The sequence below is a fragment of the Opisthocomus hoazin genome, chromosome 22 (assembly GCF_030867145.1).
Source record: "Opisthocomus hoazin isolate bOpiHoa1 chromosome 22, bOpiHoa1.hap1, whole genome shotgun sequence".
Taxonomy (NCBI): Eukaryota; Metazoa; Chordata; class Aves; order Opisthocomiformes; family Opisthocomidae; genus Opisthocomus; species Opisthocomus hoazin.
Window position 1 is genome coordinate 8,128,004 of NC_134435.1, and position 26,424 is coordinate 8,154,427.

Below are 26,424 nucleotides of genomic sequence, written 5' to 3' on the forward strand. Positions count from 1 at the left end.
GGTTGAGCCCAGACCGGAGATCATTGCCCTGTCCAAGGGGTAGTCCTTGCTGCAACTCTAGTGACTTTCCAGCTGAATGTGTGTTTTGGGTGGCTGATAAGCAGGAGCCAGGGGCCTGCCCCTGTCCTAGGAGGACCTTGCCTTGCTGTCAGGCTCTCTTTCCCTCTCTTGCAAGTTACTTGAAGAAAACATAGAGCATTGCTCTCAAAAGTGCTGTTTTCATAGCTTCTTGGGGAGCCTTTATCAACAGTGTTTCTCCACACGTGCCATCCTGTGTGCTCCTCAAAAGATCAAATCTTCCATCTGATCCTTCCCAGCTACTTCAGTGAAACGTCTTCCTCCCAGCAATAAATAGGGTCTACGAGGAGAAGGACCTGTGCCTCCAACTGGAAAGAGCTTGGGACAGGTGGGAAGACTGAAGAATGTGTTTCGAGATCTGAGATCATCCAGACTCCAGCAACTCTACGCAGTGGGCTGTGCTTGCTGGCAGAGCCACCTGAGATGGGAAGATGAAGGCATTGCCCCGGGGTGATGCATGATGTCCCAAGTCACCGGGTTCCAGTTTGGGTGACAGGCACATGCTTCTGGCTGCCTGTTCTCTGGTACAGGTGCTGTGATGGAGCCAGGCAAAGCTGTTGATGTCCCCTGTGGCTGTGAAGACCAAGAACCATCAGGAAAATGCTTGTTGCTTTGGCTGCTGTCTGTACTCCCTGGCTGGTCACCATGTTAGATGTTCTCTGTGCAGGTTTCCATTTGATAGTGCTAGCAAAGGGAGTGTGAGGGTGCCAGCAGCTAGGTCGTTGTGTGGAGCTTTGTACATCTCATGAGCTTTTTATTCCTCACCACTGTCTGTTAGAAGCCAATATAGAAGGTTATTTATGAGAGCAATACATTCAGGTAAACACTGTCTCCTTCAAAATCATTCTCACAAGTGGTTGAATTGAGGTGGGTTCCAAGCTGGATTGATGTTTAACTTAGGACACTAAGAAAATACTTCCTCTGTTTAGCTAAAGCAAACAAATCAAGAGGGGAGGGACCTTTTAAATATGATTCGCACTCCAGCTGCAACCAATACTGATTTTTTTTCCTTTTTTTCCTTTACAGATATATTTCCAACGGATGGCCAGTCTGGTATGTATTAATTAAAAACGGAGTTCTTCAAAACTCCCTCTCCCCTGCCTTCCCTGCACTTCCGTTTCTGCAGAGTCAGCACTAACCAGACTTAGAAGACTGGTACAGAAATATGCAAGAGGCATTAATAAAAAAAAAAAAAAAAAAACCACCAAAAAACCCAAAACAAACAGGTAAAACCACACCCAAAAACCCAAGCAGAAAAAACTTCCCAAAAACACTCAGACAAAAAAAGCCCCTATTCCTGTATGGCAGTGACATGTTTTATGCTTTCGTGTAGCAATGACTACAATGCTGGAAGCTTACTTTCCTCCCATACTTAGCGGCATGGCAAATTTGGGTGTCTGGGGTGAAAGAGTTTGGGAACCTGTAGGTCTTGATCGTCACAGGTAACTGACAACACTGTGGCTCAGGATGCAGATGCAGCTCAGAATTGCTGCCGTTAGTCTGTACGTGAGTTGTACGCAGCCTGATGTGTCCGTGAACCTGAAGATGTATGTCTGAATTTGCAATGCTTTGAAGAGATGCAGACTTCCCCCTTGGCTGCTTTAGTGTTGCTGCTGAGTGTCGCGGTTAGCGACAGCTGAGGTACACACTGGGCTGCCAGCAGCCCGTTGGTCCTCAGTGAAATCTTCCTGGCCCCAGCAGCGCGTGCAGTCTCACCAGGAGGGACCCTACAGAAATGGTGGGGGTCCCAGGGAGCCTCGGGAGGGAGGGGAGGCTACTCTGGGTGGGGTCCCGAATCAGAAAGGAGATGTAGCTTTTAAAAGCAGTGTCAATTATCTAAATTCTTGCCTTTCCCAAACTGCCGGGAGCTCTTCACCCAGGCTGATGTTGTTGAAGTGCCAAGTCTGAAGGAAAGATTTGTATTTTACCCAGTGATACCAGGACCAGTCAGTAAGATCTTGTTGTCTTGGAGCTGTCGTGCCTTGTGGAGATGTCCTGTCACAGAGGCACTGGGAATGGGGGTCAGGGCCTGACTTGGTCTTGTGCAACCTCAGACACGTCGCTGTCTCCATCTCCTACCTGCATCTTCGGCTTTGCACGGGATCACATTTCCCCCGTTCATACAATAGCGTGAGGATAAATCTCTGCTGATTGTGCAGGCATTGCATGATCAGGATTTGGAAGTATGGAAGTCAGGTCCTTTGTCTTAAAGCTGATTTCAGTAAAAATAACTCACTGGGTTTGAGTGGTGTGGTGTAACATTGGAGACAGTGTAATTTGACTTCATGAGCTGAACAGACGGCTGGAAGTTGTGTGTGTGTGTGTGTTTCTGAAGTTCTAGCCAGCTAACGAGGCCATGGTGTATAACTAGATCCGCTGGAGTGTTGCAGCAGTTGCCTCTATAGGTGTTGGAGAAGTAACCCAAGGTAACCCAGCCCGTTTGTAAGTCATTATTTTTTTTTTTATTTTCAGAACATGTGTGAGTGAAATATTAAGACTGATGTTGAAGGAGCAAAGGGATATTCCCATGTGTTGAGTTCATAAGAGGCTTTTTTCCACCCTGCTGAAGATTCCCTTCATCGGGTGCTGGGTTTTGTCGGCTTGTGTTGTGGGCTCGGAGATGTCCTTTGGTTGGCACAAGTCCATCCTCTGCTCTCCAGCTGGTTGGGGACCTTCGCAGCTGCCTCCAGGGTGGGGCAGGAGTGTGCGTCTGCAGCAGATGATAGCGTTCCCCTAAGTGTGTGTTCCATGTCAATAGTGTTGCAGAAAACATCAGCTACAGAGCTTGGGGTTTCTTACAATATTATATTTTTAAGGAGATAAGTGAAAGCTTAAACAGGATTCCTCATAATGATAGCTGCATAGGACACTGCAGTCCTTTCTCATGCCTTCTCCAGAACAGCCGTAAAGCTGGTGCCATGCTGTTTCTTCCCATGCACTAAGCTTATCTGTAAGCCCTGAGATCTCAAAACACGGTGAAGGCAGGGTAGCACTGCTGGCTAGGAGCATACCTGCTCCTGGCATCAGAGTTGTTATGCCCTCCTGAGGCTGTTGGTTTTGACTCCCTCACCTCCCTCGCATTCCTGAGGTAGTTTAACGAGTTAATTTGCTCAAGTCTATTACTGCAAATCACCATGGCTCCCATATTTATATCAGTGCCTATTTTTTAAGGTTAATCTTGAAAGGCCAGGTGGGTCTGTATGGCTGGTTTTCCCCTCTTGGTGAGAAGTCCGTTGTTCTTCCACCCAAGGAAGCGGTTAGCCTAGTGACAGAGGATGCTGCGTTGTGGTAACAGAGCTGGGACTTGCATGGGTGGGGAGCCTGAGCCAGAAGTCAGCCATTTTGTAGGCACAGCAGCTGTAGCGTGCCCCAAAGCGTGTTCCTGCTTGTTAGCGTATGGATGCTGGAGGCGTTCTGCCCTCAGCCTGGCGTCACACACAAGCACTGTGGAGGTGGAAGGGCAGCAGTGTTTGTGTCTCAGTTACCTAACAGCGTTTGGAAGTAAAGCTCTTCTCGGAGAGAGGCAGCTGACTTTCCTTCTGTCTAGCACAGCAGTTCCTCGGTCCTCTGCTCTCCTGCATCCAACAACTAGGATTCAGCAGCTGTAGGGTGCTTTTCAGAAGAAGCCACTTCAAACCTTGCGATCTGAAGTTGAGATGGAAAGCTGAGAGGTTTCAACACCCCTTAGGAAATGCGGTATGGTGGCAGAGCAGAGGGACGGACTCTCCTACTCCCCACTTTTGCTGTTAGAGAAGGGCTGTGAGGGCATATCTCCATCCGGACCTCTGTGGATGTGTTGGCCGCGACCACCTAATCCCTCTGAAGGGCTGACGATGCTGTCCGGCTCCCAGGACTTGGTGCCACATGGGATGGTGAAGTTTGCTGCCTGCTATTGAAGGAAATGCTTTTGCTTGCTTTAAGTATATCTCCTTCTAGCTTCATGTGCTCCTGCTGGTTCCGGTTGCGCCGGAGGTGCTTTCCCAGCATGGTGCACCGCAGCCAGTCCTCAGCAGTGGAGGGTCCCACCCAACCTTTTCAGTTGCAGCTCTTCAAGGGGCTGCCTCTGGGCAATTTAATTGCTTTTCTCTGTGCGTCTGTATCGCTGCTGTGCCCTTGGTGAAATGCAGAGACCGGAGCTGACTGCAGGGTGCCGTTGTGGAGGCGGTGGGGTTCAACACATCAGCAAATGATGCTCTGGCTCGGTCTCGTGACTCTTGATGTTTTGGTTTTTTTAATCTTCTGCTGCACCCTAAGCTGATCATTTTGGAGAATTGTCAGCGGTGTCTGAGAGATCTTTCTTGAGTTATAAATGCCACTTTGAATTAAATACTGTGAAGTTTTCTGTAAAGAGATGTGGGTGATGCTCCCACTGCAAGGAAGCTGCTTTTAATCCTTTATAAAGAAAAGGAGGGGAGATGGATCTTTAAACTGGAAAAGTAAGTGCTGTGTTGAGCTCTTTTGTAGCTGAGTATTCCCAACTCCTTTGGGAAGGCTCACTCTGATGAGGGTGTTTTTAGTCTTTCATGGTGTATATTGAGACAGGGGAGGCAGCCAGCTGTGGCACTGGAATTACCTGGAATGGAGACCGTGGTTTATGGCAGCAGGATCCACCTCATTGCACACCCAGGGAGGAAGTCGGCAGCGTTTGTTGTATCGAAGTCATTTAGAAGAATTGTGAATTTCCCTGCCTCCGGCTTAAGACAAGGGGCATAAGTGTGGATGTTGCATCTTGTGCTTGGAGAGCATGCCCTGAAATCAGCTCGGCTGAGGTGGGGTAATCCTTAAGTAGCAAAAAAAGAGCCTTTCTGCCTGCTCTCAAAGACTGCAAGGATATTTGGCTGCCTTGTTGTCACTGTTTTAATGCTCTGGATTTGCCAGTGGGAGGAAGTCCCCAAACCTGTACTTAGTTTAATCCAGGTGGTTACAGGACTGTAGGATTTCTTCAGGTCGTTTCTGCGTACACCCTGCTTAGTGGGTGACCTAGGTCTGGCCTCCCTAAATTCCTGGGAGTGTTTGCTGTGCCTGGTCCTACCAACAAATCGCTATTGCTTTCCTCCCACCCCAAGGGATGGGGCTGGATTTCTGCCTGCTGGTGGCTTTGTCTTCCCTGGTCTCGCAAGCTGAGCTGCTGCTCGGTCTCCTTTTGTTGTACGCAGTCGGGGAGGCAGTTGGCAGCTGACCTGGTGCAAGCTTCGAGGATGAGGTCAAGCAGTTGCTTTGCAAGTGGCCCCTGCGCAGGGGCCATGCTGGTCCTGTGGAGATCCCTCTGCAGAAGCAGCTGAAGCTGGGCACAGGCATCGCAGTGGGAAGGAAGAACGCTGTTGAAATTACTTCACGGTCTCCTCTCTAGAAACCCAGTCTCTGGCTCTCTTTGGGATGATGGGTTTTCCAGAGGCACGTTTTGTGCAGAGCTTGCACCTTGGTCTTGTACGACCCCTCGCCCCGTCCACTGGCACAGGCAGCGGGAGCTCCGCAGACCCCTCCTACAGAGTGTGAACGCGTGGAGCTGGAGGGTCTCATGGCAGGCGCTTGGCTCTCAAGTCCTGTCTCATCGTTGTTAAATATTTACAGTGAGATGTACCAGATGCTTCCCAGGAAGGGTTTTGTCAGCTTCCAAGTCCCCAGCTGCAGCTGCAGAAGAGGCTGACGGCCATGAAAGGGATCACATCGGTGTGATGCCCTGCGTTCGGCAGTGATGCGGTGACCTCTTCGTGCTCGTGCTGCGGGCACTGCTGGTTGTGCTGTCTCATCGGACGCAGCGGGATGCAGGCAGAGAGCACCCCTCTGCTGATGACAAGAGATTAATGATGTCTGGTCCGCAGGCTTTTTTTTTTTTTAATTTTTCCCTCCTCCTTTGAAGCTCTTCCACTGCAGTGGGAGGGGGAGCGGGTGATGCTCTTGGCTTTTGTTGCCGCACACCTTTTTTTCTGGGGCCTTCTCTCCACAGCAGTGGCACACGTGTGTGACCGCTGCGTGGCTGCCTTTGTTCCCTCTCCGTTCTTGGCACGGCTGTGCCTGTCTCGTTCGCCCAGCCACACTACGGAGGGAGGGGAGGGCTGATCCAGGCAAGGCAAAACTCCTGTTGCCAGCCCTGGGCATGCAGAGGCCAGCAGCCAGAGCGTCACTGCTGTATGCCACCCCTGTGCTGGTCGCGTTGGTCAGGTTCCCAGTGTGCCTCCCGCTTGCAAGATAAGGTCCGGGACCTTGGGCTGGGCCCTGTTTGTTGCTCTTGGTGCTTATCAGCTTTTGCTGCTGACAAGGTGACCTGCTGGGCAGCACTGAGGATGGGGAGGGAAGGTCCCCCCGCGCCCGGGCTTCGCTCTGGTCTGGCCCCCAGGGACAGCCCGCGTGTGTGCATGCACACCAGGCTCGCTCCTGTGCCGGGCATCCCTGTCTCGGTGGTACAGCTCCGGCTGGATGAGGGACCTCCCGGGTGCCCTGGAGGTAGGAGCTCTGGAAGTGGCAGGCCGGCTCCTCCAAGGGGGGGCCAGGGAGGGGCGGGCTCGCTAGGTCATCGTTTTTCCAACTAAATATAGTTGCCTGTGCTTTCATAAGGCCGGGATTTTTGCATCACGTGACTGTCTTATCCCTCCCGGCCTGCAGTCGGTCAGAGTAGGGGATCGTGTATCTGAATGGGTAATAATTAACTGTTAACTAGCTTTTCATTAGAGCCTGGCAGAACAGGCAGAGCCGTGCAGCAAAAGTAAGCAGGAGCTGAGGAAACTGCTCCCGGTCTCTCCTGGAGGGTGGACACCCCCCTTTAATTTGCAAATCTGTTACCCCCAAAGGTGAGTGGGTTGTGGGTTTTTCTGCTGTGTTTTGTAAGAAGTTGAGTCCTGCCATGCTGTGTGTGTCTGTCCTTGCTGTCGGGTAGCTCCTGCTCATGTCACCCCTCCCTCTCCCCACCAGTGATTTTTTTTCTTCTGAGGTCATGAGCTGTCAGCTGGTCTCTGAGCTGGCTTGGAGGAGAGCCGGACCCTCCAGCTCCTCCACGATGCGGCCCGCCTGCGTGCCCCAGCTCCGCAGCCTTGCCCAGCGCTGCGGTGTCCTTGCTGCGTCTCGCCGCCCTGAGCAGCAGCTGGGTCGACTCACGCCTGTTCTCAGGGCCCCAGCCCGCCCGTGACGGGCTGACATGGCGTTTGCCTCGGAGCGCTGCCGGCTTCTCCAGCCCCTCTCCCTGAACTGTTTAACCCGACGGAGTGTTTGCAGGTGTCCTTGGAGGCTTTTTCTCTCTTCTGTGATGGCGGAGGAATTGCTGGCTGAATGCTCTGCTGGCTGGAGACTTGTCTGCACCAGACAAGCTGGGTCAGGCGCTGGTGCTGGAGCAGCCTCTCCTGCAGGGGTGGTGGGGTGATGGGTGCCTTTCCCCCTGCTCAGGGGGAGAAGGGTGGCTCAGCAACTGGGGGGGCCTCCGCCGGTCCAGCTCCCTTGTTTTGACAGTTTCTGGTCAGCTGGGTGACCTTGGCTGCATCCCTGGTGCAGTGCCTCCTGGGGTCTGGGAACCACTGGCTTTCCCAGCAGACCCCTTAGTTTAGGGCTTGGTTTTCCGTAGAGAACTGGAGTGGTTCCTGTGCTGTCTTGTTCTGCGTGAGCCTGGCGTCTCGGGGATCGGTGCAGTGGTGTGATCGTGGATCGTGTGTCAAAAGTTTCCTAGAAATCCTCTTCAGGGAAGAGCATTGCTTGAAAAGGCGGAGGAAAGATGTCACTCACCCCTGAGAGTTCATTTGCTACCTTTAATAGTAGCTGTCTGTGCCAGGAAGAATCCACAGTGCCCTCGCTGACACTGTTAACGTTACAAATGCCTGTTGGCATTTCTTAACCCGTTCCTTCTGGAGTGTGGCTTGGCCACGAGTTGAAGCATTTCCATCTTGGACTGGGAGGCTGCAGGGAGGATGGTTATGCATCTTTGGTAAGTCCAGACCCTTCCTGCCCCTTACCTGCCCTGGAAATAGAAGTCAGACCCTGCAGGTAACCTGTGCGTGCAGATCTTGTAACAGTTTGGTGTATTTTTAAAAGCAGTGCTGCTTGTCTGTCCCTGTGACCCGGGCTGTGCTCCGTCTGGTGTCCCTGCTTGCTCTGAAGGTCGCTGTGCAGCTCTGTGCTGCCCGGAGGATGCTGTCAGCGGAAACAGGCTCTGCCAGTGTCTTCAGCCGCTTCACCTCCCCCTGCTCGGGACCTGCCTGGGGAATATCGGCCGAGGGACGCGCGGGCTTGCAGAGCCGGGAGCGTAACTCGGGTGCCCACGCTCCCAGCCTGTGACAGCACTGCCCCGGCACGCTGTGTCGAGCCTGCCTGTACCCCTGGCCTCTCTCCCTGCACTTTTCCAGGGCAAACTCCAGAGGGCTTGGAGCCTGCCTGGGACACCCAGGTGGGAGTGTTCTCATGCTCTCTGCGGAGCTGTCAGATGCCCTTTTTGAAGTTATTTTTAGCAGGTGATCTTTGCAGCAGTTGCAGAGCTTACATTGCAGAGAAGTGTAGGCAGCCCCTTGCTTCCTTTGCTGTTACAGTAGGGCTTGTAAGGTGGAGCTGTCTGCTGGGAGCCGCAGAAAATTGCTTGGAAGGCTTTGAGCCATGCTGTGCCTGCAGCTTGTCTCTTGCTCCTGCTGAACAGGCTTGCCACATGCTTTACAAGTCTGAGTCTCGCTCAGCTTATGGATCCGGTCTTCTGCTTGGTCCTGACCTGGCCCGTTCTGCTGCAGTTTTTCTTGCATGTGAGGGAAACTTCTGATACTGCAGAGGTGTTGCAGGTATCCCTCTTACCCTTGTAAACAAGGCCATATGCTGTGCTGCCAGCTGGGTGCTGTGAGACCCTGTGCTGCCGGCAGTGGGGCCAGCTGTGGCTCTCTGCGGTTTCCCAGGAGCAGATGGGAGCCCCTGCTCTGGGGGCACCGACTCCTTTCTGCTGGAGGATGTCCTTGTGATGACATCCCATGTAAAGGCGTTGGAGAACTCCATCCGGTGCTCCTTTGATTTCCCTCTCCATGCATGCACCTCCCGCTACTACTGCGATTTGGCAGGAGGTAGACACATCAAACATTGCCAACCTGGAGGAGGTGCAGTCTGCGTGCCTGGTTTGCTCTGACTCTTGCAGGTTTTGTGTACCTGATGATCCCTTCAGCAGCGCATGAGCATGCCAGGCAGTCGGGGCTGTACATCTGGGGCTTTTCTGCTTGTGTGTGGAGCCGCAGAGACAAGCGTTTCCCCTCTCAGTCTGGCATTAGCTCTGACATGCGGCTGAGGCCGATGCTGGGAGCAGCAGCTTAGGAGGCAGGGAGAGGTGGAAGCTGCTGCGTGGTCTCTGGGGGCGTCTGCACCTCTCTCTGCACGCAGGGATGCTACCAAATCGCTCCGTGGGGGGACTGAGATCCCCTCCTATCTGCCCGTGCTTCCCAGCCCCTGTACAGTGAGGGTGTGTTGCCCACCGCTGTCATCTTGCTGATGAGGAAAGGGGTGCAGCAGCAACGGGAGGTGGGCAGAAGGGGTCTCCCTGTCGCTCAAGGCTCCTCTGCCTGTAACTTCAGGGGAGCCCTCCGTGGGACAGACTCTCAAAGAAAATCCTTCAGCACTGTCCGCAGCAGGCAGGCTGCTGGTGCGAGGGGGAAGGCTGTTGTCATCTTGCAGGTCACGTCTGGCCTGCAGGACTGATCCTGCAAATGTCTCTGGAGAAAGTGTGGTGTTGGTGGGCAAGAAGCTCACGGGCTGTGCCCTCTGATGGCTCAGTCAGGCTCAGACTCCGAGTCATGGAGTTTGAATGCATGGGCAGTGATGAGTGCCATCAATGTCGCGCCCCGGCTGCTGTGTGGATCAGGCTGGAGGAAGGGTTGGAGCCCTGAGTTTCCCATGTTGGCAAGGTGGGGATACATTTTTGTATGGCTGTTCTCCGTTGACTCCCTAGGTCTCCTCTGGGGACGCTTGCAGCCACGCTGGGGTCCTGGCACGCTTGACTGGGGCTGCCTGCTGGGTCCCTCTTTCTTACAGGAATTGCTGCAGGTTGGTGCTGTCCCAGTGTGTCTGTCCTATGTGTTGTACCCCAGGAGGGATTCTCCTGCCCTCCCAGAAAGACTCTGAAGGAGCTAGCTGTCTCCAGGGGAAATGGCTAATCCCCAGGCTGATTTTTTTCTCTGCTTGGACAATGAGTGTGTATATACAAATAGTGTGAGTGAGTAGTAGTCTTCTTTGGTGTAAGTAGTCTAATGGTTTGTGTCTCTGCTCAGAAGTTGCCATACCTGCGTGTCCGTTGGTTTCTCAGGAGGTTAAGGCAATACCTTTTCCTTGCGGTGTCATTTTGACTGGGGCACTACTCCCCCTCTCACCTGCAACCTGCTCAGGGCTCAGCTCACCCTGGCCCAAGTTGCACTTGCCGTTTCTCACCGAGAGACCTTGAAGAAGCATTGCCAGAGCGTGTATCCTGTCCTGCTGGTTACAAGCTGTGGTCCTCAGATGTGCAGACACTGTCCCATGGAGTGCAGGAAGGAGGGAGGATTGCTTGGAGACTGAGTAGTGAAGCGGGTCCTGTTGGACCGCTGGACACCTGGCTGGCTGTCCCACGCAGCACCCTTGGGCTCTGGGAAACTGGGGATACCAGTTTGGCTCTTCCAGCCCCAGCAGGACCTGCAGCACGGAGCATGCGCCCCTGCCTCAGCCTCTCCAGCACAAAGTCCAGGCTCTTGGCTTCAAAATTGCCTTCATCAGCAGTTTCTCCTAGGTGCCAGGCCAGCTCCTTTCTGTTGACTTGGCTGCCCGGGAAGAGGGGTGTGCTGTGTCAGGGAGCTGAGGACTCTGCGTTCCTGCTGGGAGCCTGGGCTGCTCTCTGAGGCTGTCCCGGCTGGTGCTGGGGTGCTCTGAGCCCTTGTCTCCACTGCGCGAGCGGCACAGCAGGAACAGGCATGGCAGCTTGCTTGCTAGAGGTGCAGGTATTTCTGCAGTGTATCACCAGGTCTCTGCCCAGCCCTGCAGATTTATTCCGGCTCTTCATCTGCCTTCTCTAAAAATCCATTCGAAGCTGCACTGGAGGTAGGAACAGGCAGGGAACCAGTCCGGCAGGCATTCCTTGCATTTGGTTTTCCCAGGTAAGGTCATAAATACATCTCCTAGGCTGAGCACAGTGGTCCTGTGGCACACGTCCCTCTTGGGCTGGGCACGTTTAGTGGTGGAGCTGCTGTCACCCTGGCTGTCTGGTCCTCGTGCAGTGGCTCTTCTCCTGCCAGGCAAGAAGCGTTTGCTCGCCTGGACGGCCCCGTGAGCTTCCCGCCTGGAGGGCTGCTGTGCCGCAGCCAGCCGCGGGCTGGGAGCCGAGCACAGGGTGTCTGCACAGCCTTGCCCTGCTTGGGGCTCGCAGGGCGCCTGGGGAGCGAGCGGCAAAAGCCAGCGAATGCTTTGGTTGTGCCTTGGCCGTTGGGGGGGGGGGGGGGGGGGAGGGAGGGTTGCAATACCGGCATCAGGGCCACGGTGTTCCTGCCTGTGCCTTGTCCCCTTGGTGGTTAAAGAAATAACCTCCCCTTGGCAGGGCAGCCCCACAGGCAAGAGATCTGGTCCTGGCTGCAGGCGGCAGATCAAAACTCGAGACCTGCTTTTCTGTTGCTGGCTGTGCCAGCATCCGCTCCATGGCTGCAGGCAGAGCCGCTCCTTCCTTCCCTGCCCGCTGTCCCTTGCCAGTCTCGCACCACTAAAGCCCCGGCTCCTGCTGCGGCTTTGTCTGCCCCCTCGCACGGAGGGGACCTGTTTTTTGGTGGGTTGTGGGAAGGTGGTCAGGCAGTGCTAGCGCGGCTGAAACTTACCTACTGCCACCAAAGAAATGCAAAAGGAGGTTTGAGGCATCTGTCAGCAGTTTTTAAGGGCTCGGCTATCAACCAGGACAGTGTCTGGTATCCCTCGCTAGCACTGCTTGTCCTGAGCTCACGTGTCGGGCTGAGCAACGCCCATTTGCTCCCTATTTCCCGGGTTGATGCAGTGATGAAGGGCAGCAGGGTTTTCCTGCAGCGGGGTTTGTCAGGGAGTCTTTTCAGCTGTGCGCCACAAGACGTGTTGCTGTACTTGTAGGAAGGTTTTCTTCTGAAGCCTGACCACGTGGATTACCCTAAGCGTGTTTTGGGTGGGTTGGGTTTGTTTTTTTTAAAACACTTGGGTTTGCTAGAGTCTCTGCAAGGGAATGTGAAGAGCAGTTTTGGATTTGATGTCAAGCAGCTGGGCTGCAGAACTGCTGACTGTTTGGAGCTGGGGCCATTGGTTGGGCTGGCGTGCCCTGGAAGGTGCCAGGCACGCACAGCTTCCGCTCACCGTGGCTCTTGGCTCTGTGGATGGCGTGTCTGTCTGTCCGCCAGCGCAGTTGCACCCCCTCGGTCTCCTGCCTTCGGCTGAGCGGTCTCCACTGTGACTTGCAGATCTGGAGCCCCGGTGCTGGCCTGGCTGCGCTCCCTGGAGCAGCCTCCCCTGCCAGGCTGCAGTGCTTTGCTTTGCTTGGTGTTTTGTCTTCCGCAGCGCTCTGCAAATGCTAATTAGTCTTCTCAGCACCTCAGCTAGATAAGGGATCCCTGTTCCTATCTTGCAGATAAGAAAAGCGGCAGAACTTGTTTCAAACAATCTCATCCCTCCCCCGCAAAGAAGATAGAGTCGGTGGCACCCACCCCTGCAGCCTGTGCCCCTGTGTCCTTTTTCACTAGGGGTTGTGAGGGGGGGGCCTCTGACTGGTCCCCCAAAAAGCACAAGAGTATCTATGGCCGTGAGGCTCCTGAGCTGAAGCAGCTGGAGCAGAGGGCTGGATGCCGTTGCTGTGAACCCTGGAGCTGCAGTGCGGTGGGAGCAGGTGTCCGGGTGGGATGCTGGCATTGAAAGATGGAGCCCTGCTCTCCCCCAGCCAGAGAGATTGGTGCCTAATCAGGCTGCAGAGCAAGTTCAGTTGTTTGGTTTGTTTTTTTTTTCCTGCGGTGCCAGGCATGTCAGCGCTGTCAGAGCGGGCAGGAGTGCTCCGTACCTGTGGAAAACCAGGCTGGCTGTGGATTTGTGCTGTAGCACTTGGTGCCTTTTGAAGCTATATTTAGTTGGTGACATCTGTGGGCGTTGAGTGGAGGATTTTAGGGGCTGTTTTGAAAGCGCTCGCTCTTCCTACACTAACAGGGAAGTTTAAAAGCTTGGTGGCAAGCTTTGTGCTGTGGAGCTGGGGTTCTCAATGAGATGCACGTGGAATAGATGAGGGACATGTGGCACTGCTGCTGCTTGTGGGGGGAGGCAGTGTGGGTGGGCTGGGGAGGTCCTGGGGGGGAAATAGGCGGATTCGGGGACCTAGCTGAGAACTTGGGCTCTCTTGGGGGTGAAGTCCCCATGCGGGAGCCTAAGGGAAGGAGAGAGCTCATGGCTTCATCCTGCTACATCTGACTCTGCCTTATTGACACTTCAAAGCCTCCAGCTCTGAGCAAGGCTGGGCCAGCAGGATGAATCACAGGTTTCAAGGCTAAGAAGGGGACCAGTTTTGATCATCTAGGCAAAGTTGTCCTGCATCACGCAGGAGATCAAAGCCAGCTTTAAGTGGAGCTGGGTCAGCTATTCAGGGTGTTTCCCGAGGCGTCCCTAGGTAGCCTCTGCCGTTCCTCGGGGCTCTTCTCTTCACCTCCCTCCCACCTTCGCCCCCCCCCCCCCCCATCCCAGTCTGGGGTGCTTTTCTTTTTAAACAAAGCCAGCGGAGTCGACAGAAATGCTCGCTCCTGCTGGGTGTGTGGCACCTGGCACGGGCTGCCTCTCGAGGCAGGGGCCAGCGGGCTCTCCTCTCCCCCCACAGTCCCGCTGCCGTGGAGGGCATCCTCGTACGTGGCTCTTGTGGGGCTGGTTTGTGTTGGGCAGCAGCCTGCTGCTCTGTTGGACTCTGTATGCCCTGCATGAGCCTGCTCCTGATCCGGAGACCTTGCAAGCAAACCTGGGAGGGAGAAAACCAGTCAGATTTCTTTTTCTGCTTGTAACGAGGTGTTGTGTGAGCAGGAGCTGAGACAGGTCATGGTGGGGCTGAGGTCTCGACTTGCTGCAGGTCTGGTGTGATATCCGGGGTGGCACGTGCCCTAACAGTTGCACCCTGATACCTTGAAACACCCCAGAGGCACTCGAGTGCCAAAATACTTCTGACTGTAGCAGGATTTAGGCACTTCCTGGATCTGGCTCCTTCTCTCTGTAGATTCTCTCCTGTGAACTTGCTGCCCCGTGCTGGGATGCACTGGAAATCAAAGCTCGAGCCTGTGTGCTGTAGACGTGTGCGTCGCTTCGTCGGAGCCCTCCTCTGCTCCCTGGGGAGGGCCAGCCGCATCGGTGCGGTGATGGGCCTGGCCTGTCCAAGGGCGTGTTTGTTTTGCTGTGCAGCTCAAGTTCTGCATGGCGCTTTACAGAGCGAGGTGAACTCCTCGCCACCCCTCCTCCTCGGCTCACAAGGCCGAGTGGGGAGGGCTGAGCCGAGTCAGGGAGTGCCTTCCTGCTGCGAGACAGGGTTAAAGGTCTGTTTCCTGGCCACCTGGGTTGATCAGCAGTCATCTGATCTTGATGGGGCCCTTCTGCCACCTAGATCAGAAGCTGGCTCTGTTTTCTGTTCACCTTTTCCTCTCAGCACTCCTTTGCTGAAGAGGGAGCTGGCTTGCTTCCCACCTGCCTCTCTTCACAGCTAACACTTCCAAAACCCTCAGCTGTGTTTTAACAGTTTTCTTCTCCTCCTCTTGCAGAACATACAACTCCTGCAAAAGTGGTAAGGGCTGCCAACCCAAGACAACGGAAGGGAAGCAAGGTAAGGCTGTACCTGCTGTCCCCCTCACTGTCCTCCAGCTTCTGGTGCAGGTGGCAGCACTGCATGAGCATCTTGAGGGTCTGATGAGCAGAACGCTTCCTTCCCAAGCCTGGTTGTGGAGGAGTTGACGTGCTGGCCTGGCTGCTTCCAAGAGTGTGGAGAACATCACCCTGATTCTCCATCGCCTCTTTAGCGTTTTAGTGGTCTTGCATGCTGCCTGCACTGGTTTTATGCCCAACTAGGCTAGGGAGTACCGTCTCACCTCCCCTCTTGCAGGGAGGCACTTGGAGTGCATTGCTAGATGTGGAAAGCCTCTCCCGACACCCCAAGGACACCCCAAGTGCCTTGTGGGCTTAGTGCCCTGGTTTGGAGTGCAGACAGGGTGGTGGTGTGGTAGAGCGCTGTGTCTACAGGTCCTTTCTTCCCTGTGCAGTCTGTTCTTTATTGGCACACAGAGAGCCAGGGTAATTGATTTCAAACAAAGAGACTGCTTTGGAGGAACCAGGGCAGTCTGTTCCAGGGCATTAAGATGTGATGGAGGGACAGTTGCTTCTGAGGATGTTGCATGCAGCTGGGGCGTAGCTTGGGACATGGGCTGTTGGTGTTGGCTCCCAGCAGGCAGTGAAGATGCATCTGGAACTTGATACGACTTTCCTTATGTGTTCCATCTGAGGGAGAGGAGGACCCTGGGGGTGGGAGGTGCTCCTGTCTGTGAAGTAGTCATGGCCCTGCACTGGAGGTGCTTTCCCAGGAAAGCTGCTCTTGGATAGGAGCATGGCACCTGAATGCAGAGATGTGATCTTCTGGGGGACTTGGTGACTCCAAATTAATGTAGAAATAATAACCATACAAGGGCGAGGAGGAATTTCTGTGCCCAGATAATCTTAAACTCAGTGCCCAGCCGTGATTCATCGTGTACCTGGGCAGCTGTTTGGGTCCTTTCCTCTCTGTCCTGCAGGTCCTCCGTGAAACCTGGAAGAGGTAGAAATGATGGTAGTGGCCAGGTCACTTATTGAGCAGAGAAGTGACTGGTGATGCACCATGTGGTCATGGGGTGTCTGGAACCAGGGAGCTCCCATCACTGTCAGATACCTGCTTGAATTTTTCCACCAATTCTACTGCGTGATCCCTTACTTTGTGGCCAGCACTCGGTTGCGGTTGGGCAGTTAAGTGAAGCTGTGCCCGGCTGTAACCTGCCACTAGGTGGAGGCAGCTTTTTTAATGGGATGTGGTTGCTTCAGATGGATTTAGGATGCTGAAAGCTGTGCGGTCTCCCTGTACAAGGGATGGTGCCTGTGACGAGTGGGTTACTTCTGGCGGCTGGATGCCGAATGCTGCTGCTGGGCCAGAATGTTTGGTGGGAGCTGGGAGGTTGGCAGCTTACTGGGCTGGTGGCAGCCTCCTTGGAATCCCTGATAGACAGAAACTTGTCTGCATTTATTTGGGATTAATTCAGGGGCGCAGTTTGGGTGGTGAGAGGACTGTGTGTGTGCAGTTTGGGTGACACCCAGAACCTCCTGGGGACAGCCATTTGCAGGACGCTGGTGGGTGGTGGCTGTGACAGTGTGGCTTGAAGGGCTTCTGGCTGCTGATGCAGGGAGCAGCACCTGCAGCTTGTGCACTAATGAGACCTTTCTCTTTGAATACAAGGTTGGTGACTTCGGTGATGCCACAAATTGGCCAACACCTGGAGAAATAGCCCACAAGAGCGTCCAGGTGAGAACACAGAATTACCCCAGTGACCAGAATAAGGCCCTGGCAGACCTCCCTGTCCCTCTGGAAGCACTGGCTGAGCCAGGCCATGTGGGGTGCTGAGTGTCAGCATGGAGGCAGCCAGGAATAGCGTGCAGGGGATTTCCTTTTAGGGCTGCCCTATGTGTTGGGCTCCCTCCCTCAGTGCTATTCTGGGAGCGTGGAGCCCAGTTTAAACCCCTGGGTTGGGTGAAGCAGGTAGGGCAGCTCCTAGACCCGTTCTCCTCAGGGCTGCTCAGTGCAAGAAGGGGCCTGGGCAAAAGCCAAAACTTCCATGAGGAAAGCGAAAAGGTGCATGGAAGGGCTGGTGTGCCCAAGGGGCATGGCTTTCCTCTCCTGCTACGGACGTGGGTGTTGTTGAAACCTTTCTGTTTTTGGATGCTGCTTGGCCAGGTACTGGCTGGCTGTCAGGGCACGAGGGTCACTCGCCCTGTTGCCATTGGGACAGTCTGGTCCCGTGCAGGACACCCCCATCCAGGAGTACCAGCCCTCCCTGGCAGTCCATCTCAGTAACTTCTGTGCCCGGGGCCTGTGTCTGAGCTCAAGCGCTTCCCAGCATCTATAGAGGCCCTTGCCCTTTTCCCAGGAACAGGACAGCTCTGGGAGGCACAGAGCAGAGGTGCTTCCAGCCTAGGACAAGGTCCTTCTGTTCATGCTTCTGCTGGGACAGCTGGGGTCTGGCTCCAGCTCTTCATTTCTCCCACCTCTCACATCTTCCCTGCACTGGTGTGCCTCCAGCAGCCGCACAAAGCACCGTCCCTCCGGAAACTGCCTGTCAAGAAAGACATGAAAGAGCAGGAGAAAGGGGATGGGAGTGACGGCAAAGAGAGCCTGAAAACCAAATCGGATGAGTCCGGGGAGGAGAAGAATGGCGATGATGACAACCAGAAGTCAGCCCAGAAGAAGAAAGGTGAGGCAGGACCTGGTGGGGACAGTGCCCTGGGCTCAGCCTGTCTTCCCCTCTGCGACCCTCAGCCAGGTGGAAGCATCCACCACCTTAACTGAGGGCCTTGCTGCAGGACATGGTCCCAGTGTGGGGACAGCTGTGGTGTAAAGGTGTTTGCAGGCTTAAAGGGGGCAAAGTGTAGTTTCTGTGGGAGCAGGTGGAGCAGGGCCCAAGTAGGGGGATCTCTGTGTGTCTGGGGAGCGTGGCAGTAGTCTGCCCTCTCAAGTGCGCTCTGTGGTGGCACAGGAAAGCCCCTGACTCTGGGTTGCATCAGCCATGGTTGACACATGGGCTCCATCTGCCCTGAACCTCTGCAGGCAGAAACGAGCAGAGGAAGCACAAGTGCCATGAAGCAACAGGGGAGTTTTGTGTCATGTCCCAGTCAGAGCCTTTCTGCACCCAGTGAGGCCTGGAGGGATGTCTGAAGACAGGGTCAGTCCAAAAGGTCCTCCTACGTTCTCTCCTCCATCTGTGGGGGCTGTGTGGTGAGAGGGGGCTGTGGGGGAGAAACGGATGCTCTCTGAACCTGTGTCACACCCCAACCCTGTCCTTTTGCAGGCAACAAACACAAGTGGGTCCCTTTGCAGATAGACATGAAGTCAGAGGTGCCTAGGGACAAAACAGCCTCTCGGAACAACCGGCAAAACGAGCAGCACAGGCATCCCTCCAACAACCGCAGCGAGCTGAAAGGTGAGGGCTCGGGCTGGGGACCCGCTCTCCTTGCCCTGGCTGTGGGACAGAGCAAGCCCTGATGCCCAGGGACCGCATGGGGTGGTGGGCACGCTTTCAGAGGCTGCTGGTTGCTGCCGGGCTTGCTCCAGGGAGGTGCTTTCATCCTGTAACACTGCTGCTCTCCGTCTGTGTCTACTGCAGGCTGGCACCCAGACAACAAGCACGAGCGCAGCTGGCAGGACCACGACGAAACCTCCAGCGTGAAGAGCGAGGGAGGAGCTGTGCGAGGGACCTTCCGGGGCCGAGGCCGGGGCCGCGGCAGGGGCCGTGGCCGCGGCAGAGGAGGTGATCACTCTGTGTGTGGTCTCATGACGGTAGGGAGAGAACAGGGCACGTGCTGAAGTGTGCAGAGCTCTGTGTGTGTGTGAGACTTGGGGCTTCAGAGCGGGCTGGGGAGGGCAGAGTGCTGTAGGGATACATGGAAATATTGTGGCAGGTCATCCCAGCTGATAAGTTGAGCTGCTTTTAATAAAAGCACGTTATTAGTATTTTAATAAAGGCATATGTCTTTCTGCTACTCAGGCTAAGTTCTTCCACCTGTTTTCTGCCCCTTGCAGTACCCCTGTGTGCAGGAGTTGAAGCATGCTGATACTCTGCGTAGGCTTTATGTCATGTTGGGAGCCAAGCAGGAGTCATGGCCTGGATGGGGAAGAGCACCTGCACTGGCCTTTGGCAGGGCAGTGTCTGAGCTAACCCTGACACAGATGCAGTGTAGGGCCTTCACGTGTCACCTGGGCTGCCCAGTTGTTCCTGGGTACGGGGCCTCCTGGCCTCTCATTGGCTTGGTGTGTTGAAGCTTCACTGGGATCCTTTCTGCGGCAAAGGCTGAGAGCGGGATGATGAGGGATGTGGGTGAGTGAATGCCCCGTTGTGGGCTGCTGTGGGGGCCCCACGAGCAGTGCGAAAGGAACTACTCACGCAGGAGTCCATCCCTGTCTGGCAGCGTAGCATGTCCAGCGCGTCCCAGGGGCTCTGTGCTGACCCTTACTGGTGTCCCACAGGGCACTTTGACTACCAGTATGGGTACCGGAAATTTGAGGGCTCGGATGGCTCCCGCACCCAGAAGTACGCTAGCAACATCACTTACTACTTTGACAACATCAGCAGTGCCGAGCTCTACAGCGTGGACCAGGAGCTGCTCAAGGACTACATCAAGCGGCAGATGTAAGCACCACCTCTTCTCTTAGAATTGGTTGTTGGTGGGATGTTCTCAGAGGCCTTCTGTGGAGGCTGCGTAGCTAATCCCATGGGTAGGGTTAGAGCCGAAGTGTGCTGACTCAGTGCCACGCAGCTTACAGCACCAGCTTGCCCCAAGTCTGGGCTCCCCAGGCTGTCTGTCCTCGGCCTCGCAGCAGCAGAAGCGTGTGGGGGCGATTGTTTCCTTGGGGGCGCCCAGAGAAAGGTGGCTTGGAGCTGCTTCTCACTGACGTGCTGTCCATACAGAGAATACTACTTCAGCGTGGACAACCTGGAGCGAGACTTCTTCCTGCGTCGCAAGATGGACTCGGATGGCTTCCTTCCCATCACCCTGATCGCCAGCTTCCACCGGGTGCAGGCGCTGACCACTGACATCAACCTCATCATCAAGGTGAGAGCAAGGACAGATTAACTTTCTTGTTCTGCTTCTGGCTGCCCCTGAGACCTATTTTCTAGATGGGCTGTAGATGAGGTGCAAGTGGAGCCTCCCCTTGTCCTTGACTGGCTCCCTCCTCTGTTTGGTCCTTCTAAGGAGGAAGGGCTTGGGCTGAGCCACTCAGTGTGCCAAAGCAGGGCCCTAAGTTAACTGGCCATCACTTGGTTCCAGGCTCTGAAGGACAGCAAAGTGGTGGAAATTGTGGACGAGAAGATCAGGAGAAAAGAGCAGCCAGAAAAATGGGCTCTGCCTGGCCCTCCTATGGCAGACTACACACAAACAGACTTCTCTCAGTTCATCAATTGCCCTGAGTTTGTGCCCCGGCAAAGCTTCCAGAAAGAGACAGGTGAGCACTGGGGGAATGTGGATGGAGGTGTGGGATACAGTGTTGGTACTGCAGCAGGACTGAGACCTTGAGAGTCAGGAGTGTTCCCCCGGGGCAGGACTCTGCCATTTGCTTTCTGCTTAGTGGTGGGGGCTCTGTCCTCTGACTCCCAGAGCACTGCCGCCTCTGTATGTGGGGGAAATATGAAAGAGACTGAGCCTGTGGCTTTTCCTTTGCGGGCGCTGAAGGGGCTCAGGGAGAGTCAGTCCTGCTGGAAGTCTCTTGGCTGTGCATGGAGATACTCTGCTACTGCTGGGCAGAGCAGATGACGCTCGTGAAGCCAACTTCCTTAATGGGTGAGGACATATTGGGCACAAATGGAGTAACAAGTATGGAGCTGTCAACCAAATGCTGGGGAAGGGTCTGCTGTCCTTCATGGGCTGCCCCCTGCTCTTGTCACCCCATCCCATGGGGGGCTGGCAGGAGCCCAGGGCTGGACCCGAGGGGCCAAGGGGAGGATCTGCTTGGTGCTGTTGTGTTAGTTTTGGCAGAAGATCTGTTCCGACTGGCTCCAGACTGTCTTGGGAAGGTTTTCTTCAGAGCAAGAGTCACCACCTGCTTTAGGGACCTGTATGTCTGGGATACTGTCACCTGCAGAGCTGTGTGCCACCACGAGCTTCACAGCCTTAACTGGAAACTTCACACACACCCCCCCCCCCCCACCTCCCCGAACTTGGGGGCAGTGTGCTGGTAAGCCTTGGCCACTGGGTGCTAGTTAGTCCAGCAAGCTGTGCCGTGCTGCCAAAATAACTCCGTCTTCAGTCGGGTGCTTGAAGTACACAACCCCCCCCGGGCTCCCTCTCTCCCTCTAAAACGCCTTGTGGCACTTGTTGACTCTAGAGTCTGCTCCTGGCTCCCCGCGTCCCGCCAGCCCGGTCCCCACCAAAACGGAGGAGGTCAGTAACCTGAAGACGATGCCCAAGGGCTTGTCTGCAAGTCTGCCAGACCTGGATTCAGAGACGTGGATTGAAGTGAAGAAGAGACCTCGGCCCTCCCCAGCCAGGCCCAAGGTAGGCGGTGATGTAGGAGCTATTGGGGTGGGGGCCCGCCAGTTGTCTGAGTGAATTGAATCGTAAGTAGACAGGTTTCAGATCAGATAGGTTCTGTTGGTCATGGGAGTGATGACCTAGTCTCTCCTGGCCCCATCTGACCTGCTTTGGAGCTGCTTCTCAGTGGTATAAATAAGGTGTTCTTCCCAGGTGGGCAGCTTCTGGCTATTGTAAGGAAAGAAGGGGCAATAGCTGGGTCTTCAAGCAGTAGGCTTGTATCACTATGCAGCCTTTACCCCGTGTCACCATTGTCCTCCTACCTGTAGAAACCAGAGGAGTCAAAGACACCTCAGCAGCAAAAGCAGAAGGACCAAGATGAACCTGAGGAGCTAGACTTCCTCTTTGACGAGGAGATGGAGCAGATGGATGGCCGCAAGAACACCTTCACCGACTGGTCAGATGAAGATTCAGATTATGAGATCGACGATCGGGATGTGAACAAGATCCTCATAGTGACGCAGACGCCTCCTTACCTGCGCCGCCATCCTGGTGGGGACCGGACTGGCAACCACACATCCAGGGCCAAAATGAGCTCAGAGCTGGCCAAGGTGATCAATGATGGGCTCTACTACTATGAGCAGGACCTGTGGACAGAGCAGTTCGAGCCAGAGTATTCACAGATCAAGGTGAGAGCAGCTGATCCAAGGAAGGGGGTGCGTGTGGGTGGGGGGGCCTCCTCATGAGGAGCTTCGTGCGCAGCAGACTGGCCACCTTGGTGGTGTGGGGTGAAAAGGCTGGTACAGCAGGTTACAGCCCACTCATGAGGTAGAGCTAAACTGGGATTAGTCCTCCTGGGGTTCCTGGCTCCCAGGGTCATGCTCTGCTGTGTCAAGGATAAACACAGCTCTGTAATGTGACGTAAGGCTGCAGCCAGGTAAACAAAGGGCTGGTAATGCGGTGACCTGGAACATGGCGTCCATTGCCTATGGAGGGAACCGGGTGTCTCTGCATTGTCCATAGTGCCCAGCACTCCATGGTGTGGTTCCTTGGAGACCGCACTTATTGATTCATGACAGCTGGGCTGCACTTGGCCTGTGCTCTTCTATACTTTGCTACCAGTTTACATTGACTTCGGCTTTTTCTAGACAGCCCATCTGCTGCTTTGAAACATTTGAGTCCCACCTTGGTGGCTCTCATGGTCAGGGACTTGCCTAGGCTCATTCAGCAACGAAAGTTATTTTAGCTGCAAGGTGGGTTGGCCCATTGGAGCTATCAGCTGGGCTCAGTGCTCCCACATCCGCTACCCAGCGCATTGCTGAAGCAGTGCGGCTCTGAGGTGGCAGAAGCCGAGGGTGTGGGGAGAGCAGGTGGCAGAGGGAGAGTGTGTGCTGGGGGTATGAGTCCTTCAGGTGCCTGGGAGCGTTGTGCCCCACTGCTGGTGTGGTGGGGAGGATGCAGGGAGGAGGCTTTGGGGACAGTGGCAGGGGCGGTGGGGTCCTGGCCAAGCTTTCCTGCACCTTGCTGCACAGGTGCTGGTGCAGGCGGGTTAAAGCCTGAAAGAAGCAAGTAGCGGTTGGTGGAACTGCCTTGTAGGACCCCTGAAAGCTTGGGAGCAGCAAGTGGCTCAGATCTGGCCCATGCAGGGCCCTGTTTTCTGTCTGCTCCATCTCCCCTTCCTACCTCTGCACAGCATGTCACCCCTCTGTGCACCCGGGCCCCGTGGCTGCACTTGGTGCCCAGAGTTGTGGTTGTTGCACAAGCACAGCAGTGGTCATGATGGGTTGGTGGAACAAGGATAGAAGAGGGCAATTGGTTGCTTCATTATCTTCCTCTTCCAATACAGCAAGAAGTGGAGAACTTCAAGAAGGTGAATATGATCAGCAGGGAGCAGTTTGACACCTTGACCCCAGAGCCCCCTGTGGATCCAAACCAGGAAGTCCCTCCTGGTCCCCCCAGGTTCCAGCAAGGTAAGAGACAGGGGGCATGAATGGGTGGGACTGAATTTGTCCCGATTCCTTCTGGTAAGAGGTCCTCAGAGGTTGGGCAGCAGCTGGGGAGAAGGAACTGGCGCCACAGACACATGGGATTATCTCTCCCAGAGCAATGCTCTTTTCCTACTTGAATGTTTTGGGGCTCCAGAAGAGAAGGCCCAGAAGCAGGGATGTCCCAGTTGAGTGAGGAAGCTTTGGCAGACTTCGGTGTAGCTCCCTGGATGTGACTTTGCCCCTTGAAGCTTCTCTGAGTACCTGGAAGGCAGCTGCCTGCTGGGCCTTGCTTGCCTGCGCGTGGCATCTGGTGCCTGTCTTTCTCTTGGGGATGGGGCATTTGTTGCTGCTGTTAGCTGCTGGGAAGCAGATACCTTGTGGGATCCCTGGAAGCCCAGTTCTTGGACCTGCTGCTGGGCTTTGGGCTGTCTGGCCAGTCTGGTGACGTGCTGGATTTGAAACTGCTTGTCTTGGAGGGCTGGGATGCGTCCTTGCGTTCCTGCCCTGGCTGCTTCCCATCTGCCGGATGGGTGTCCTTGGCTGTAAGGGTGCTCCCGTGCTTAGAGCTCAGCTTGACCCAGGGTGGGGGGGTTTCTCTCTGCAGTACCTACAGACGCTTTGGCCAACAAGTTGTTTGGAGTCCCTGAGCCTTCAACCATCGCCCGGTCTTTGCCTACAACTGTACCAGAATCACCCAACTACCGTAACGCCAGGACCCCCCGGACCCCTCGCACGCCTCAGCTGAAGGACCCGACGCAGACGCCCCGCTTCTACCCGGTGGTGAAAGAGGGCAGGACGATAGATGCCAAGGTGGGACCAGGGTTGGGGTGCGGGATGGGAGCTGGGGGTTCCCAGCTGAGGCCTGGGGAGGAAGGGGACGTGTCCCTGATGTCTTGCACCATGTCTTGCAGACTCCGCGGAAGAGGAAGACGAGGCACAGTTCGAACCCCCCGATGGAGTGCCACGTGGGCTGGGTGATGGACTCTCGGGAACACAGGCCTCGAACTGCCTCCATCAGGTACCGGAGACAGGCGTGTGTGATCACAGAGGAGGCAAAAACGGAAAAGGGAGTGAGTGTGGGAAGGAAGGGGAAAGGCAGCGTCTGGTCTTGCAGGGGAGGTCTCCTGTTAGGTGGCTGTAGGGAGGGCTGGGACCCAACTTGTCACTCCTGGAAGGAGCTGAGGAAAGTCTGAAGTCTTGGAATAACGAGATGATATCTGATTGGGAACACTGGTTCCCTTCCTAGTAGGATACCCCATGGCTCAGGTTCCAAACCCAGAGCAGACAGTCACAGGGAGTTGGTGGGACCAACAGACAAGTGCCATGGGGTGGCGTGTGACCCCGCTCTACTGCCAGCTGGGTGATGCCAAGGAATGGGGTTGATGGGAGTCTCTTGTGCTCAGCTCCAGCCCTTCAGAGGGGACTCCGGCTGTCGGAAGCTACGGCTGCACCCCACAGTCCCTGCCCAAGTTTCAGCATCCTTCGCACGAGCTGCTCAAGGAGAACGGCTTCACACAACATGTCTACCACAAGTACCGTCGGCGCTGCCTTAACGGTAGGGACACGCACACCGCGGGGCGTGGGGCCGGGTGTCTGCTCTGCTGCGTCGGGGGGCAGGGCACGGCGGCAGGGCGTGCGTGTGGAGATAAGCAGGGTCCTACAGGACAACCTTGCTGGTGGCTGATGTTTCCCCACAGTCTGTGGCAAGCATGAGCTGTGGCTCAGGGTGCCCAGCACTGAGGATGGGTCAAGTCCCAAGGTCCTCCTGTGTATCTGCTGTGTAATCACCCCCTCTTCCCAAAACAGAGCGGAAACGACTGGGCATCGGTCAGTCCCAGGAGATGAACACGCTTTTCCGGTTCTGGTCCTTCTTCCTCCGAGATCACTTCAACAAGAAAATGTATGAGGAGTTCAAGCAACTGGCTGTGGAGGACGGGAAGGAGGGATACAGGTAGGAGAGGAGGGGCAGAGCGACCTTTGCTGGGAAGGGAGTGAGAGAAGGGCTCAGCCTTTTGCAGGGCTCACGGCAAAACAAAGGCAGCGCCTCTGCCTTGCTCGAAGGTGGGACTGGGGTTGTCCTCAGACAGATCCTGCTGCTGGTGCGCAGCAGGGCTCTTGACTCAAGAGCCTCTCTGCAGCGGTGTCTGAGCACCACGTGCTGCTCTGTTCCAGGTACGGTCTGGAGTGCCTTTTCAGATACTACAGCTATGGGCTGGAGAAGAAATTCCGGCCAGACATATTTAAGGACTTTCAAGAAGAGACCATCAAGGATTATGAAGCTGGTAGGTGTCTCCTTTGATCCCCCCCTGTGGGGCTGGCAGCTGGGCATGGCTGCCCCTGGGCCTCTTCTCCTGACTTTGGGGAAGTCACGTCATGCTGTACCTCAGCGTGTGCGACGGGGATGTCCTGTTACTGCCTTCAAAGGAGAGGGCTGAGAGGATGCTCACCGGCCTGAAGACTGCTGGGGGGATAAAGGGGGCGATGGGAGGCTGTAGCTCTCCCCGAAACATTTATGTAGAGGCACCAGTTCCTCCAGGATTTCTTAAGGCCCTGCAGTGGCTGAGCCTTGTCACCACAGAGTCAGCCGTGCCTGGGGACATCCCCGGTCAAGAGGGCTGCTCAGGACTGATACAGGTTGCTTGCGTCCAGGTTTTCTGTCTTGCCTCAGTTGTGCCCAGCAGTGGGACAGGAGGGTCCGTGGAGCAAGCGGTGGGGAAGCCTGGAGGAAAGAGTTCTGATGTCTGGTTTCATTTTTGTTGTGTTGACATCTGGTTTGGTTTTCTCCCACTCCAGGACAGCTCTATGGGCTGGAAAAGTTCTGGGCCTTCTTAAAATATTCCAAAGCCAAAAATCTGGACATTAACAGCAAACTGCAAGAATACCTCAGCAAGTTCAAGCGCCTCGAGGACTTCCGAGTGGATGTGAGTAGACACAGTGCCTGTGCCACACAATGCCCCTGCAAACGCCCCTTGGCCCCCTCCACAGACAGAAGGTTTGGGGGGCTGGTCCCCAAGCAGTGCCAGGCAGGGGAAGTCAGTGATGCCTAGTTTTATGCCCTGCCATTGCAGCTGGGTCAGGAGCAAGCTGCGGGGTTTGAATACTGCAAATCCGCCTCAGAGCAGCTCTCTGGGGGGCTGCCTGAGCCCATCTTCCCTGATGAGCTGAGGAG

General features: G+C 55.3%; 1 protein-coding gene across 4 annotated transcripts in view; it reads left to right on the top strand.

Annotated features, from left to right (window-relative positions):
* LARP1 (La ribonucleoprotein 1, translational regulator) overlaps nucleotides 1-26,424 on the top strand; it is a 47,905-nt gene that overhangs the window by 15,370 nt on the left and 6,111 nt on the right. The window contains exons 2-19 of one of the 4 annotated variants that reach the window (XM_075441449.1): nucleotides 1,105-1,131; nucleotides 14,772-14,833; nucleotides 16,484-16,549; nucleotides 17,324-17,495; nucleotides 18,090-18,221; nucleotides 18,405-18,548; nucleotides 19,265-19,427; nucleotides 19,707-19,851; nucleotides 20,068-20,242; nucleotides 21,122-21,291; nucleotides 21,597-21,956; nucleotides 23,114-23,237; nucleotides 23,860-24,065; nucleotides 24,167-24,273; nucleotides 24,659-24,810; nucleotides 25,062-25,206; nucleotides 25,428-25,537; nucleotides 26,049-26,176. In XM_075441449.1, the coding sequence (XP_075297564.1) occupies nucleotides 1,105-1,131; nucleotides 14,772-14,833; nucleotides 16,484-16,549; nucleotides 17,324-17,495; nucleotides 18,090-18,221; nucleotides 18,405-18,548; nucleotides 19,265-19,427; nucleotides 19,707-19,851; nucleotides 20,068-20,242; nucleotides 21,122-21,291; nucleotides 21,597-21,956; nucleotides 23,114-23,237; nucleotides 23,860-24,065; nucleotides 24,167-24,273; nucleotides 24,659-24,810; nucleotides 25,062-25,206; nucleotides 25,428-25,537; nucleotides 26,049-26,176 (2,588 nt within the window). The remainder of the gene's footprint in view (nucleotides 1-1,104; nucleotides 1,132-14,771; nucleotides 14,834-16,483; nucleotides 16,550-17,323; nucleotides 17,496-18,089; nucleotides 18,222-18,404; nucleotides 18,549-19,264; nucleotides 19,428-19,706; nucleotides 19,852-20,067; nucleotides 20,243-21,121; nucleotides 21,292-21,596; nucleotides 21,957-23,113; nucleotides 23,238-23,859; nucleotides 24,066-24,166; nucleotides 24,274-24,658; nucleotides 24,811-25,061; nucleotides 25,207-25,427; nucleotides 25,538-26,048; nucleotides 26,177-26,424) is intronic. The other 3 variants (XM_075441450.1, XM_075441452.1, XM_075441451.1) reach the window with 3 other exon arrangements.